At 45.1% G+C, this 16,734-nt stretch overlaps 2 protein-coding genes and 1 long non-coding RNA gene across 4 annotated transcripts in view; 1 reads left to right on the forward strand and 2 right to left on the reverse strand.

Moving 5' to 3' along the window:
• Window positions 1-4,028, reverse strand: part of LOC108919800 (unconventional myosin-Vb) — a 28,437-nt gene extending 24,409 nt beyond the window's left edge. Inside the window, exons 1-4 of the mRNA XM_029254497.1 lie at window positions 3,836-4,028; window positions 1,450-1,560; window positions 1,085-1,253; window positions 308-452 (exon numbers count right to left, since the gene is read on the reverse strand). Coding sequence (XP_029110330.1) covers window positions 308-452; window positions 1,085-1,253; window positions 1,450-1,560; window positions 3,836-3,988 — 578 coding nt within the window. The 5' untranslated portion in view covers window positions 3,989-4,028. The remainder of the gene's footprint in view (window positions 1-307; window positions 453-1,084; window positions 1,254-1,449; window positions 1,561-3,835) is intronic.
• Window positions 4,029-6,143: 2,115 nt separating this feature from the next.
• LOC108919781 (RNA-binding protein MEX3B) lies at window positions 6,144-13,089 on the reverse strand. Its single transcript, XM_018728051.2, has 2 exons — window positions 12,198-13,089; window positions 6,144-10,087 (listed from the first exon to the last, which is right to left on the reverse strand). The coding sequence occupies exons 1-2, from the start codon at window positions 12,628-12,630 to the stop codon at window positions 8,763-8,765; spliced, it is 1,758 nt and encodes a 585-aa protein (XP_018583567.1). The 5' UTR covers window positions 12,631-13,089; the 3' UTR covers window positions 6,144-8,762.
• A 618-nt stretch (window positions 13,090-13,707) lies between these two features.
• LOC108919832 (uncharacterized) lies at window positions 13,708-16,671 on the forward strand. Of its 2 annotated transcripts, none has more exons than XR_001964959.2 (3): window positions 13,708-13,786; window positions 14,467-14,606; window positions 15,192-16,671. It is a non-coding gene; the product is annotated as an uncharacterized LOC108919832 (long non-coding RNA). The 2 variants fall into 2 exon arrangements; XR_001964960.1 differs by having other exon boundaries at window positions 13,728-13,786; window positions 14,480-14,606.
• The last annotated feature ends 63 nt before the right edge of the window (window positions 16,672-16,734 follow it).

The raw sequence follows: 16,734 nt of genomic DNA on the forward strand, positions 1-16,734 counted from the left end.
CGGCTAACGATGTCCAGCTAACGAACCGGAGACTCCCAAAGACATTACAGGGGAACCTAAGTACAGTTGTGCTTCTGCACTTCCAAGAATCATTTATTTCATCAAACCTGCACCATCTCAGAGGCAACTTTGTTAGCTATAACGAATATTGGTTTAAACGTCAACTGTCAGAGGGTAACCAAGGTTTCCACACAATCACTGCACGGTGTTTTCCAGAAAAGTTCTTGCACCATCACCCCTTCAACGCATGTCGGTTTGCCGCAGTTAAAGTTTTCAGCCCTAAGAGTCTCGTCCTCCGAGCACTGACCTGATCATAGTACGGTACGCCTCCTCGGCCACCGAAAAGATATGAGGCTCCATATCAGCCATGTCCTGCCCGCTGTACGCGTCAACCACCTCCTCACCGTAGATGGGCAGCTGCTCATACGGATTGATAGCCACCAGCACAATTCCTACAACAAATCCAAACAACCGAATGACTTGAAGGACTCTTTCTGGGATGTTGCTACTTATGGCAAAGAGGTCAATGTGCAGCTAATTTCCATTCGCAGCTTAAGCTCTTAAAGAACTCCTGCTTTGGTGCAATGGCAAAAGCAAACCTTAGATATGTGGTGGAGGAAGACATTTGCCATTCAAGCAGGAAAATGAGCAGGACTGTACAGTATGGAATCATGTCAAAGGCTAGATGACCAGTGAAAGCCCAGAAAGGCACTAGGAAGCAATGAAGGACACCACACTCTTTATGCTGAAACAAACCACCTTGATCTTAGTGCCCCACAAAGAGCTTCCAGGTGAGCGAAAAGCTAATTCCAGGCACTCCTGGCAATGTCAGCTCTACTCCTGGATTAATCAGTATCTCAACTGTCATGGAAGAGCCATATGCCAATAATGTTGGAATCCCATGCCCTTCTTGAACTTTACACCTAATTAAAATCATGATCCTACGCAGTGGTGTAAAAGCAAGGTTCGAAAGAGGGTTGAATGTGGAAGTATTCAGTGGCCATTGACGTAATGGCCAATCGAACATAACCAAGGCCTGCCCCAATTTTTAGAAAGCACTCAAGGCCTCCCAAAAGTCCCTCACCGCAATAAGTGTAGATGCTGTTGTAGTCGAGGAAACGCACACGCAGGTTGTGCAGCACAGCTGGCTCGTGCAGGAAGCTGAGAGAGGTGAGGTCGTTCTCCCCCTCGAGGATGTCAGGGTTCCCTAGCGGGGGGAGATCAGAGGGCACAGAGACAGGATGTTGCACTTCCTGCGGAGAAACAGAAGGAACCCTTGAAATGCACAGATACGAGACCATTGGAAACAGAGCCGATCGTAAGTTGTGCGTGTGTGTTATACATATATATTAAAAGTCGCCCCCCCGATGGCTTTCAGAGAAGTTTTTATAATTTGTTTGTCTCCCCTCCTCAAAACACAAAGCCCTTTTTTTTTTTCCCCTCCCTCACCCTGCCATCACCAAGCTTAAGCAGGAGGAGTCCATCTCCTGGCTTGAAGTCCTGCAGGAGCTGGGCAGACACCCACACAGCCTCAGGGTCGGGCACCCAAACACACGCACCCTTTTGTAGGAAGAGAGGAGAGGAAGAAGGAGAAAAAAAAAAAAAAAAAGAAAAAAAAATCCATCATATGCACAGGGGTAACTTTGCAAACATTCTTACATACACACATCTACAAAGGCTTCACAAGCGGCTTACACAAACTCTCCCTCTCACACACAGTAGGTCTTAGAGGTGTGAAGGAGGACGATTCAGAAAGCACACAAAGATCAAGAATGACAAAAGCATGCACACAAACGCTGAAGTTATGAACTGCGCACAGGGCCGAACAAAAATAGGCAGATGCCACAAATGCGTTAAATATATATGTTAACATGATAAACTAGTGCAGTGGGTAGAGCTACTGCCTTTGGACCCAAAGGTTGCTGGTTCAAATCCCCCCTCCAGCTGTAATACCCTTAAGTAAAGTACTTACCGTACAGCTACTCCAGTGAAATTGCCCAGCTGTATAAAGGGGTAACTAAGTATATGTGGCCAGCACTGTAAATTGCTTGGGAGAAAAGTGTTGAGTAACTGCATAATGCAAAACATTACACATTGTGCAATGAACACACTATTTTATATGAGATGTACATCGCTTTGGAGAAAGTCATCTGCTAAATTATTATTAAATCTGATGAATGTATTAAAGTGGAATCATTGGGCTGCTTATGACCATAGCAAATAAGATTCCCTAGATTTTTGATTTCCAACAGATCCAAGCTGTAATGCATTTCGATGCTGATGAAATCGTACACGTTGACACAGCAAGTAGCGACGTTCGCCGACAGCACAAGCGGACATGACTGCGCCCCACTTAGGCCTTCGGCGTTTGCGTCTTTGCCCTGTGTTCACGTGGGTTTCCTTCAGGTGCTCTGGTTTCCTCCCACAGTCCACAAATATGTTTCAGGTGAATCGGCGATGACAAATTGCCCATAGCGTGCATATGGGTGCGAGTATTTCATTGCTCTGCTGTGTAGATACTGTACCTAGCACAGTAACACCTTGGATACAAAAGGCATCATCTGAATGATGCAGACTATTCAAAAGCATGCGCTAAATGAATAAATGTTCACATTCCAAAGCCTCTGCATTAGTAACAAGTCAACAGAAAAGACCAGAATATGCATCGTAACACAACGGGACCGAGAATTGCTCTTCTTGAGCTCACCCTGCCCGCAGATTTGTCTCATCAGCAGAAAACCCCTCTACGCTTGTTAAAAATTAACATCAATCTGTCCGTTTTCGCTCCGACAGCGGAGATTACTCATTATTTCCAGTATAACACGGGCTCCCACGCTCCACGACGAGCGACTCGCTTCAGCCATTAAGTCTGACTTTCTGATCTTTGCATTAAACCGCATGAAACTACTTTGCGCCACAGGCTGTCGCTGGGAGGAGGAGGAGGATGATGGTGCGACTGATCACAAGATGGGAAAGATCCATCAAAAAGCACGGAGATCAACGGGTGCAAGCTAGTCTTTTCACCCCCACGGACACACAAAGTATGACATTTCCCCACAGTGGGGAATTTTCCGGGTTATTAAAGTAACCCCATTCATAGCCATATTTTAGATCCGTTCAGTTCGGTCACCTGCCCTAGTTCCATTTAAGCCATTAAATGATAAGGGACAGCTGGTAGCATAATTGTTAGAGGTGCTTTCACACTGGGATGATGGGATTTGCAAGCTCACCATCCCAACGTGTGAAACAATTCGCAAGCGGAAAGGACTCCATATCGCCAAATCTGGCCCATGCGCTGACCAAAAGACACTCCAAGATGTTAATATTAAAGGACCAAAGGGTTTAGACAGATGGTAGGGAAGTGATTCGGAAAGCCGCTGCCTTTGAACCCAAAAGGTCACAGGTTCGAGCCTCACCTCCAGCCGTACTAGCCTTGAGCGAGGTACTTAGCCAAAATATTGCTCCGTAAAATTACCCAGCTGTACGAATGGGTAAATAATCGTAAAGAAGCTTAGAGAAAAGCATCAGCTGAATGAACAGATGTAAATTAAATATGCATGGAAAGGAACTAGAAAACATTTATACATGTGCTCATCTCACCTATGTTTGCGCCAAAGGAAATGTCCAAAAAACTGGTAACAATGGTGTAAAACCTGAAGTGTACATTTCCCAAGTGGACGTCAAAGGAGCTGCAGGGTGTGTTACAACGTGTCCGCTGGACACCGACAGCTCCTGTTCATGAGTCGCACACTTGAACAAAGTCAAGGCAGCAAGTAATTAGACATATGAGGACAGATAAAAATCACGGTAACGAAGGCTCCAGCCACATCCTCACCTTGGCGTACAACTCCGTGCTTTCCATCGCCTTCTGAGCTCGCCCGGCTCTCTCCGGGCACCTCTGGAAGAAAGGTTGGGATGGAGAACAAGGTGCTCCAAGCTGCCGGAAACCTTTGGATAAAAATGTACTTCCCGCTCGCTTTGCCCCCATCCTCCTTCTCTGCGGCAAGAAGAGCAACCTTCCGGCGCACTTTGCTCTATACGACAGACGTGGTGCAAGTTAACTGTTAATCTGCATTGGAAAGAAGGAGTCATAGGTGTTTTTTTTTTTTTTTCCCCTTTTTCTGTAAAGAGTAAGCCCTCTCTTTATATCATATAAAGCAAACTGGTGTCAGATGCTTTCGATCTTAATTTTTCTTAGAATCTTAAGTTTAGCGCTAAACTTAAGATTCTAAGAAAAATTTAAGATCGAAAGCATCCAACGCTGGAACGCATCTAAGCGACCGCAGGGCGGGTGGAGGCTGGCAAGAAAGTAAAACACAGCCACACATGGTTCCACTTGTCGTGCTGATGAACTGATTGCTCAAAGCCAAGGGAACAGACCCACCCGTCAGATAGAGCAGTGATTCAGTTGGTGACCTAGTCTTCGTTTAGCTTGGATGCCAACGGTCTCACCCTTTGCATCGGTAACTTTAGGATTGATTGACCGAGTCTTGCTGCTCAGGTCTTTCAGCTGTTCCAGGTTTGGAGATGGTGGCCAGCTAATGAAGTTCTGAGCAGACATGATCAGGTCAGTGTTGGAAAATTCTGTCAATTTCAGAATAATTGATGACATCATCACTACCAGCATTTAAAATATCAGTCAGCACTTTCTTTCTAGTCAAATTTTTTAAGGTTATCATATAATTGTGCAAAGAGCTCAGAGGCATCTTGGATATGAGCTCACAGAACAGCTTTGTTTGTTAAAGGACAGGGGTGTCACTTTTTAGCCTTGAAGGACCCATATGTTATGTGTGCCTCATTTTTACTATTGTGGCATGTTAAGCACTGTAGAATGTACCTTCTCTTGGTGTAGTACCCTTGATGAGGGTACCTACTCTGCATTGCTCCAGTAAAAATTCCCCAGCTGTACAAATGGGTAAATAATTGTAAGTAGCCCCATATTAGAGAGTAAACCAGTGAAATACACAATGCTATTTATATTTATCACATCATATCTCTTACACTTCCTTGCATTTCTATAGAACATACATATAATGTCTAGTGACTATTTTTGTATATTGGGTACTTTTATAATTTTTTTTTTTATCCTTCATTCACATATTCTATCTTCTCATCGGTCTTGTCACTGTCATTCTGTCTGTGCTGTGGAAGTTTCTGTCACCAAGACAAATTCCTTGTATGTGTGAACATACTTGGCAATAAAGCTCGTTCTGATCCTGATATTAGTTTCTTCGGAGGAAAGACTGAGCAAAATTAGCAAATTTAAAAATGTTTTTCCATATTGGCTCCTGCGTCCGAATCATCCCATCCCTGTGCGATTCTATGAGAGCAGGTTATGGAGGTCGGTGAGATTATGGCAAGATTAATGTAATTCTTCCATAACACCCGTTCGGTGAGTATAACAAATGTTCCAGATGATACGCAATCATTAATGCACTATGCTGAATTTCTAGTGTTCAAAATTAGATATAACATGATTGTCTGAAGCTTTATTTTCACTGCTTCTATTAATTTGGTCTGAAAGATCTGTGCTCAGACAGAAACAGTAACACACCACAGTAGTGCAGGGGTGTTTAACAGCACTTGATTGAATTCCTGGACAACTTCAGTAACGCTAAATACAGAATACCCAGCTATATAAATGGGCAAATAATTGTAAGTACCTTAACACTGTATGTCGCTTTAGAGAAAAGTATCCGCTAAATGAATAAATGTCATTGTAAATAACTACTGTTTCTATACGACAACTCTGTTTAATATTGTAATGCTTTCACCCTATTTGTTCGCAGAAGTTCAACATCATCTTGCTTAACTTTACATACAGAAACACCACTGCATTATAAAGTGCAGCTTCTTATTCCATAGAAAGTCTTTCTAAAGCTGTACTTTACCTTTCCTGTTGAATTTCCTCTGAGGCATACACAAAAAAGAACAAGGCACCAGATTTATCATTTTAGAGAAATTAAATTAAATAAAAACAAACCATTTATTAAAGAACCATAAAAAATAAAACTCTTGATACAATTTGTCATAACCATCAAGTCAGTTCAAATATATATGTACTATATATGAGTACTTCCCCTAAAGGTTAAAAGGTCCATAAACTTTAAAATAAAATATATTTCAATTTTAAAATTTCTTCAATAAAGTTGTCTTGTCTGTTATAAATTGCCTACATGTACAAAGGAAATAAAATTACAGTAAGTGTCACATAATCTGGAATATTTAAGCCGTATGCAAATTAACAAAAGACAAATACATTAGATCCTGCCTAGTGGATTCAAGGCATGCAGACTGAACTTGTAAATTATTTAAAAATAAACTCTCCACATTGGTACTTGTATGCACAAAACTTCCATTCTTAATACTTAGTTTGGAAGTACTGCCATAAAAAGCAAATAAATTTGAAAAACCAAAAAAAAAAAAAAAAAAACTGTACCAAAAGCAAGAGGAGAGAGGGCAGTCTAGGGGAAAGAAAGTTGACAAGGCTTTGTGTTACACACTGCACATTGGCTCACATTCCAGTCATCGGAATCGTACCTCTGAAACCGTTTAATACACATTTTGTAAAGCTACCCCCAACTGTCACTGTAAGGGCCTTCCGACGAGACAACAGCACGTTTGCACAAATTCTGCTTGCTAACTCATCAGAATGAGACAAAAAAATGCCTCCACAAGCACATGACCAACCTCCCCGACTGCCTGGACAGAGAAGTAAGAAACAAAGAACCTTCAGATGATGGCAAGTTTGTTATGAGTCTTTTCATGCGCCTTCAAACTGCACAGCAAAGCAAAGACTAAAGAAGAGATGGCAGATCGTACGGGCAAAACGCACATCCATCCAGCAGAAACAACGGAGTATGACGAAGCAACGCCGAAGCCCATCTTCTGGATTCCATACACTGGGAGAGCACGGTCTCTGGAAGCCCTGCATATTAACTAGCTGCCATTAGTTACTTGTATTATTATCATCATCATCAAGAGAGTAAATAACAGTGGAACATTTCGGTGATGGGGCTTTGGACACCCTGTTGAGCGCTTGTTACTTATGGCTTTTCTCAAATATCCTTTGTGTAAATAGTAACTGACAACAAGGGCTGCTCCAGAGATGTGATGTTTCAAACGGAGTGAAAGTTACACAAGTGGAAGACCAAAGATATCAGGAGTGGTAAGAAATCTATTTAAAAAAAAAAAAAAAAAAAAAAAAGTCATCACAAATACCACGTACTTGTGAATCCGGCCAGCGAAACACTTACTTGTCGCAATCTGGACGTCACATTAAGCGTGTTTAATGCAATAATGAAGTGAAGCCGATTGTGACGCTCAACAGCACCTCCTACAGACAATGTCTGGAAATTTCACCAGTGCCAAATCGGGCTGTACTGTCTATTGTAAAGCGCGTCCGTTTGTATTGCACCGGCTAATCGGTATCTCCTAACAACACAAGCTTGTCAACTCAAAACGGACAGATTTTCCGCAGCATTTCTCACGTTATTAGTGTGCAAGGTCACCTTCTGCAGCCAAATCCAGTCCTGCAAACGCTTCCACAGACCACCTGCCGCGTCTGAATTTTCAAACCCCGTGCCCTAGAACCTGGAAAGCTTTGCGATTCTGGCTTAGGAAGCCATTTGTGTCATATTACCAGCTGTCCACAATTTAACACATGCAAGGACCCATCAACATACTCAGTTTTGTCCATATTTATGAAACAATACTCATGACCAAATACTACCTAAACTGTGATACTGAGCTGAAACCATACAGGGATCTCTAGCATCTCATACGTATCTAGGTCTTTTCAACTAGCCTTCGCTACTCAAGTCAGACATCTCCTTTACACAAGATATCTGTTCCCAGCAACTGTGCATAAATTAATTGTTCTTAACGTGTTCTCTTCTATCCACAGCAACACAAAGAAAACTACAGTACTATAATGATAGGTATACGTTTTGGTCTAAATTTCTTTTCACTATCCTACTGTTTTTAACCATTCTCTCATACACACACAGAAAAAAAGGATTGCCTGTAAACTGATAAAGAACACAGAAATACAGCCTTCCCAGAGAACTGGAAGACAAATAAAACTCGTAACTGACCATGGGGAGAAATTCATAAATGCTTACATTCCCAGAACAACTTAATACCTTGAAGGTAGTTCTACATCTAAAAACATAGCCTGCCCAGTGATCCAGAATATAAAAAAAGGCATAAATTTAAAAACATCCAACTACAATACCTGACCCCTCTCATCTTGTTTATTATACTCTCTCCTTGCACCATACATTTAACAAAATACAAAAGTACAAAATGCATTTGAAAAGTGCACCAGGCCCTTGCTAAATAACTTAACAGAACTCAAAAATTCTGAGAATGATGTAGTACTGATTTGAACCATAAAAAGGTATAAAGACAAAAATGACAATAGGCTGAACTCCTGAAGATCAATAAGACACTGGTTTCTTTCCCAAACTCCAGAACAATAACTTCAGAGTTCTAAATCTGACACTGAATAAACTCTTACCTTCTGAAACAATCACCTCTACTTAACATTATTCTTATAACTACTAATAATAATATTATTATTAGTTTCATTTTAATTAAAAATCACAGTTAACATCATGGCTAATACGGTTGCTATTATTCCTTCGTCGAATACAATTTGCTGAAGTCCAGAGATGCGCGGCAACAGTCGTTCAGTGGGCAGACGACTGTGCGGCTCTCTCCTTGTACCACTGCTCCTTTCCACCCATATCTGCCACTAACTAGGAGAAGACACGGATACACTGCGTGGCAGGGGTATGGCAAACGGGGCACTTGGGTTCACCCGACTGGCAGATCTGACCAGCGCAGTCCATACAAAACAGTTTATGGCCACATGGTACCAGTGCAGCGGTCACCTCGCTCTCGTAGCACACAAAACAGTCCTTGGTGGACTCTGCGGTTGCCCCTGCCTTGAAGAGGCCCAGCATTCCGGCACCGCTGGCACTCCCCTCCGGCTCAGTAGGTGAACCCCCAGCGGAACTGGAGGAAGAGTAACCTGTGCTGCTCCCACCGCTACTGCTGCTGCTGCTTGCAGAGAAGGATGTGGTGTTAGCAGCCTGCAGCCACGAGAGGGTGCTCAGAGGGTCACTCTGAGCACGCCGGGTCAGCGGCGGCTCCAGGGCAGCTGGATCTGCTGACAGGGTGGGTGACAGGCGGGGGGTGATTGCACCTCCGCTCGGGCCGCTACTGTTGCGGCGCTGCTGCTGCTGCTTCTGGGTTCCGTTCAAGAAAGGTCTCCAAATGCGGGCAGCGGTGAACTCAAAGCCAAGCTCGTCTGCAGCGGGCAGGCCAGGCGCAGGGTCGCTGCCAAAGCTGAAGCCACCGCTACCTGTGCTGAATGGGCTGGTAGGGCTGCTGCTTTCTTGGGGCCCGCGTGACCCACCATACGGATCGGATCCAAGCCCACCAGAGGTGAAGGAGGCTGATGTCATCTTACGGCCGGACTGGTGTAGTGAGAGCGGAAGAGGTGGGGGTGGTGGCGGTGTCGGGGTGGGACGGCTGGGCCTAGACCACAGGGTGCTCCCCAAGCTCATGGTGCCCAGGCCTTCCAGGCTGACATCGGTGCCGTTGCTGTGGAAGTCGTCTCCTTGCAGGTCGACGAAGGTCCCGGTGCGCAAGGTGATGTGCGTCTCTATCTCCTCTCGTGCCCTGTCTACATTCTCTGGCATCCCTGTCACCTCAAACACGGGATCTTTGTCACGGCTTGGGGTTACGATATAGGTGTGGGTCTGCTGTTGGATACGCTTGATGGTAGCCCCTTTGGGGCCCACGACCAGACCCACCACACGGTATGGGACTCTGACCTGTATGGTAGTCTGCCCCGGCAGATGTGGGGGCCCTGGTAAAGCTCCAGGTGCAGACCCACTGCCGGCCTTGCAGCGAGATGCTCGAATCATGGAGAAGTGCTCCGCAGCAGACAAGATCTCTCGCTTGGCCATCTCAACATCCTCTCGGCGCCCAGTTACAATAAACACCGGCTGCTCTCCACGTACTGGGGTCTTGATATAGGTGTTGGTCTTTGTGCGCAGTGCCTTAATCTTACAACCTGGGTAAAAAGTAAGAAGAGACATTACATTGTAATTAAATTTTAACCTGCATGTATTCATGGTGGGCTGAAATAGGAATCGGTTTCATTAAGTATAAGCTCTTAGCACAGAAGTATTCTTAAGACAGAGCCCTGTGAAAGGGTTCAGAAAATATATAACGAAGGCAAAACTTATGACAAAACTGTCAATTACCAATATAAAAAGAGACTATTTTTTGAAAACAAACAGATAACAGGGTGCTCTCCTTGAGTTGATGCGGGTTCCCCCCCCCACATTCCAAGGACATGCTTTTCATGTGAACCGGGAAAGTGAACTGCCCTCAGTCTGAGTTTAAATGAGTGGCTGTCTGTGAGAAACTGTGTGACCGCCCTCTGATGGATCAGTATCCCATTCAACAAGCACCCCACCTTGAACCCCATGTTTTCAAGGCTAGGTCCTGTACCACCGTAGTTTTTAACTGGATAAGCAGTTAGTCTACCCATTCATTTGATTTCACTATCAGAAACATCTGTATATGTTTATATACAGGCCGGAGCCTAACCCAGCAACACAGGGCGCAAGGCTGGAGTGGAAGGGGATGCACCCAGGACAGGACGCTAGTGCATCGCAAGGCACCCCAAGTAGGACTTGAACCCCAGACCCACCAGAGAGCAGGCACAGGCCAAACCCACTGCACCACCGCACTCCCTATTCAACACTATAATTCACCTATTTCTTGTCAGATTACTTTGGGCAATAAAGAAATTGACAGTAAATGTTATTTCAACACATTACGTGTTTCTCAGCAAGTACAATCTTGACTCATGACAGCTTTTAAAAATATTTCCAGTATAACTCGATATGGGATAGTATTTCAATTCAGGAATGTACCAAACGTGTGCAGTATGCGGACATTAATGTGTCGTCTGTCTCTTTAAATATGGGTGGGGATTTACAGGTAGCCAATAAGATGGCGAGGCTGTGATGTCATTCCAGGAGGCAGAAAGCATGGCATTTTCAAACAAAGAGAACAATGAGTCGTCTCTCTTCTCTAATGCAGAATTTTCCCCAAACCGAAGGCAACTGTGCAGTTTATTTAACGTAAAGGTAATGTTTTACACCACTGACGACCGGTGAACGGACGTCCCCGCGCTTACTTCGCAGTGTGCCCACATAAGCCAGCCCAGCGCACTGCTGCATGCTGAGCTCTCAATTAAAGGCAGCAAGACAAATTTAAAACTAAGCACATGCATGGTGCTGCTCCATTAACCCCAAAATGAGCGGCCGCGGCCCTGCCGATTCCACAACTTAACAGCGTGTGCATGGATGTGCAGCCTTTGTTTAGCGAGGCTGGAGTTGTGCAGACACGTCCCGAGTCCCAGTCTGAGTCGCAGCGCTTTGTCTGCGTCTGCGCCCCTCCCCCCTCCAGCAGCGCTCCTGCCCTAATAAGACTAGTCACTATTACTACTAGTATTACTACCGCTAGTCACCTAACTGGTCGGAATGAGGGGGAAAAAACGAGAACGGCCCGAGTCAATTATTAAAAACCGAAGGGGCTGCATCGTATACGAGCCCTCAGTGTGAGGCCGCTGTGGAAAACGGTTCAAACTTTTGAACACCGCCCATTCGCCGCCGCAGCAACGGGGCTGGAGACAAAGGACTGCGGCTCCGCACCAACTTCGAACAGCGTTTACCTCGGAAAACTGACAGAAAGCGCCAACGTTCGCCTCAGCTAAAGCTCACAAATAAGCGGAAAGCCCGATTTCAGAGCTCACAACTACACAGTCGGCTCCACCGCTGTGTGTTGTGTGCACTGGTAATGCCATGGCATGGGCAGGAAGACTAGTCGTGGACGGCGGTACCCGCCCAGCAACCAAAAGCAAAGTAATTATTATGCAGAATATTCCCTGTAGCTCGTGTTAGCCGCTCGTTTCAGCAGCGGAACCCGCAGGCTGCAAAGCAACTAACTCCTCGCGCGCGACAATGGGTCACACGAGCGCGCGGGCGCACGCATGCAGCGACACGCGCTGGCTGGCTGGTGGCTAGCTGGCTGGCTCGCGCTGCCCTGTCCCCGCGCTCGAGCGGCTCACGCGGCGGCCCGGCGCAGAATAAAGGCGCCCGCGCTCCCACCTTGTCTGCCCACTATCTCGGCGACGTGCTCCGAGCTGGGCACGGCCACGCACTCCGTCATGTTGACGCTCCGCTTTCGGCCGCCCGGCTCGCCCAGCGCCGAGTAGTAGTAGTCCTCGGGTGGGGAGCAGGACGTCGGGGACCTGGGGGAGCCCGCAGGGCGCTCCAGCAACTGCAAGCCGCCGAAGCCCCCTCCCAAAGCAGCGCAGCTCTCGGGGTTCGTGTCGGTGCTGTCGAGGGGGTCCACCATCCCTCCGCCGTCGCCGCGGTCCTTCTCCCCGATGAGGGACAAGTGGTCGAGGGCGAAGCGGAGAGCCTCTTCGTCCCGGGACTCGGGCTCCGTCTCGCCGGGAAGCACTACTATGCCGGAGTGCTGGTTGCTCGCTACTATCTCAGCCTCCATTATTTTTGGGTCGAAAAGGGGGCTAGGCATGGCTCCGGAGTTCGGGCATCGGGGTCTACAGGCTGCGGGTGCCTAGAGAGCCCTGCACGAGCGCCATACACCTTTGTTATTACTCACTATAAGTGTTTCATTAAAAAAAAAAAAAAAACAACAAAATAATATTGAAGACGACCAATGATAGAGCGCTAAAGCATAGTTCTCAGAAAGGAGTTTCTCCTTCGCAGCTGCCCCTGCCTGTTCCACTTCCAGGTACACAGTCACTCTTCCTTTTGTTGGACCACCTTCTTCTCCCGCTCGGATCGATTGTTTTCCACTCAGTACATTTCGTAGGGGCATGAGAGCCACAATCATTACAAAAAAAAAAAAAAAAAAAAACACTCTACACCATCATCTTATTTCCTGGGTCCGTTTTAATATGCAAACTGAAAAGATCTCATTTAACCCTCGGCACAAAGAGGCTGCGAATTTTTACATTAAAAAAAAAAAACAAAAAAAAAAAAACTTTTCCCGCTGCTGCTGCTCTTTATTCTGTGCACGTTGCCGCGCTCTTCTTTGTCTGTAAACACAATAACAGAGCAACTGACTGAGGAAACGGCGGCTCACAACATGTTAGATCTTCAAGTTCTTTGTTTTGCGGTGCGGCCAAGTCTGACACACATACTTCCAGTGTCGTGCTCCTCGCTGATGCCCCTCCGCTCCGGCTCTTCCCTCGAAATATTATTTCAAGTACACGAATAAGGGTTGCTGCTGCCCATCCTCAAACAATCTCTGAGTAGGCAGAAGAAAATGCAAAAATAAAAACGTGTAAAGGAAACCGTCGAGCGCGTCTCCTCTGTGTGTGGTTTTTCCCGGTCTGTTTTTTTTTTTTTTTTTTTTCCCTTTGTTCAGTCTACCTACTAGAGCGACATGTTTCCTCCATGCCTCACTACGTCCACCGCGCACGTTCCGTCGTCCCGCACCTTCCCGTCCCTTTCTCTTGCGCACCGCCTTTGTCTCGCCAGGCGCATGCCGCTCTGCCCGTCCGCGCGCACCGTGCCGACGTCGCCGACGTCACCGGACACACAACAATGGGTTCAAAGGCCACGCTAACGCGCGCGCGCACGCACGCTCGGAGACGCGCTCAGCGTCATCTCGCGAGGCGGTGGCGGTTTCTTTCGAGCCACCTTTACAAAAAATTTGCGTCGCGGTACGAGAAATTTAAATTAAAAACTTTGTCTACACCTTTCACCCGTCAGACCCAGTGCTTATTTGTTCGTAATGCATTTAGGTAATTAGAATAGTGAAAGGAACCCTGACTCGTACGTACTACATAGACTATGGAAACGTGCTTTTTTGTTTCATAAAATAGAAACATATTCACAACCGTACGAGATCAAAGTGACAACACGCGGGAAGTTAACGCAAAAGAAGGGACCAATAAGCATTGCTTAAAACCTCATATTTAAAGTTAATTCAGTATAAACGGTTGTGTGTTGGTTTTGGTCAGAACTGAGCTTTTAATACATGTTTAAAGATAAACGATAATCAAACACCTCATCATGAGTTACATTTTTGCAGATTTCTGAATCCGTGTCTATAGAATTGTCGTATTTAAAAGTGATTATTTTGGAATCTTTAAAATGAGATTTTAAAATAGAGCCTTAATGTTTCAATTTTGATTTTATTGAACGTTGTAAACTCATGGTTATCCGAGGTTTTATTAGAAGGTAATCTTTACCAAAATTCATTCTTAAGTAGGGAACATTCCAGTGAGTTGCACGCATTGTCAGTTAGACAATTGGCCAATAGCAGCACTATATGCTAATGAGCACCAGTTTGCCCCATTGTCCTTCATCCTGCCTTCCACTCGTTTTGCTTCATACACAGCTATGTTACACAGGTGTCAGCGTGGGACAAACCACAGAAGCTGCTGATCTGCCCTCTGCATATCTACAAGACTGTCTCCCATGTGGGAAGAATATCATTTGTGGCTGTCAGTGCTTCAAAGCCCATTTGTCCCCAGGAGGGTAAGCTCATCTGAAGACATCAAAAATCAGAGTCTATACAGAAATCATAGTCAGAAAGCAAGCTAGAATGTCTTTCTACATCACATCGTACTGCCACCATGCAGGAAAGCAGGGATCCTGAGGTCTTTGACTTTAGCCCACTTTGTCATGCATGACTACAGCTGAAGGATGAACCCCTTGCAGGGGACATTGTCCAAGCCCTCCAGGACCTGCAAGGATACGTAGTCCAGTTTTAGTTGGTATGGTTAGCAAATGCTGTTACTGCGGAGAGACCCCTGTTGTCTCTGTAGCAGTATCAGTCGACTGCAGCAGTATCCCTTTCTTCAGTCCACATTGTCCTGAACCTCTCTGCAACACTTGACACTGTCACCCACCAGATCCCACTTTTCTCACTAGAATAGCTTGGAATCGAAGCTACACTGAAAAGATTTGATTTTTTTTTACCTGTTTCAGGTAGATGGTACCTGGTGTTTTGACAGGTTCCCTGTTTCCCTCAGTCTCTCAGCTGGTGTTCCCCAGGGCTCAGTGCTGAGCCTCTTCTCCATCTAAATCTCTTTCTTTGGCTCTTCACATTGCCTCTCACAGGTTCCCCAGTCACTGCTACATTGATGATATCCAACTCTTATTCTCCCCTTCTGGAGCTACAGACATGTCCTTCTCATAGCCCAGCTTGCATGCTGGACATCTGTGCTGGCCAACTGAGCATCATACAGAGCTCAGCTTCTCCAAGACCAAGATCCTTCACCTCTCAGCAGTTCAAGCCACTTGTCGAACGCTATCAAACTGGAGCAAATGTCAATTCACTCACTTTGTCAGTCAAGAGCCTCTGAATAACAATTGACTCAAGCCTTCTGCCTCTTCCAACATATCAAAGCCATAACCCAGTCCTGCATATACATCCTGTGTAACATCCAGAAGTGCTTTTTTATCTCTCAACATACTTTACACAGCTTCTGCTCCAGCCTATTGTGATATTACCCGCAACTACTGCAAATTCCTCCTGTTTTGTCTTCTGTCCTCCATCAAGCTTCTCCAACTGATACAGAACACAGCAGCACAAGTTGTGTTTAATGACCTTCTTCATCTCTCCCATTAGCTTCCTACAACAGCCCATATCAAGTTCAAGACTGGTTATGACCTACAAGATTGTTCAACGATCTGCTTCCTGATATCCATAGAGCCCGATTGCCCGGGTTGCTCTAGGCAAACTGCTATGCTCCTCCACCTCTTAGTGGTGCCATGCACAAGATGTCAAAATCAAAACCATGAAGCTTCTCAGTTTTAGTTCTCAAGTATGAGCTCTCTCTCTCCTTCAGAACTGCTGAATCGCTCATCATTCAAGAAGGGTCTCAACACACATTTTTTTTTCCCCCCATCCACTTCTCACCCAATCTATCTGCTCTATAAACTTGGAACTATATTATCAGCTGAAAAAAGTTGTATGGCTTATCAATTCTATAAATAGCTTCTCACATAAGGTATGCTAGCAAAAACAGTGTTTCACTAATTGACAGGGATCGGTTGTCTGCATCTGTAGGTGATGTACACATTGAATTTGTACGTTGCTTTGGAGAGAAGTATCTGCTAAAATGCAAATATAAATCACAGGAATACAAAATGCAGGACTTTGGCTGGAAAGATGAAACTAAACCTTTTAGTTTGATCTTTGCAGCCTAGAAGAGGCACTTGTTTAAAGGTGTTCTAGATGTGCTGTAATTGATTCTTCACAGCCTTTGTCTAGGTTGAAATAAACATTCATCTTTTTGTGCTGAGGAGATAAAAACTGAAGCAACCATCTATATATTCTTACCATTTTCACTATGCAGTCAAAACTTAAGATTTAGGGAAAAAAGGTGCTTTGACAACATCTTGTCCCATTTCTTTCCTACTTCATTGGTATTAAATTTTTTCATCTCCCCTACTTAAATTTGCATGTAGCTGAAATTTGCTTTTAAGGCATGTACTCGTATGTTTCTAGTTAGACTATCACAAAACACACCAATGTATCACAGCAGACACTGGATAACATCCACTAATTATGTAAAGTGGAAAGAATGTAAATGAAAAATACACAACTGCAATTAGATAAACACAAACATTTTAATCAAAGTTACACATAATTTTACAA

This window comes from Scleropages formosus, chromosome 9 (assembly GCF_900964775.1).
Source record: "Scleropages formosus chromosome 9, fSclFor1.1, whole genome shotgun sequence".
NCBI lineage: Eukaryota > Metazoa > Chordata > Actinopteri > Osteoglossiformes > Osteoglossidae > Scleropages > Scleropages formosus.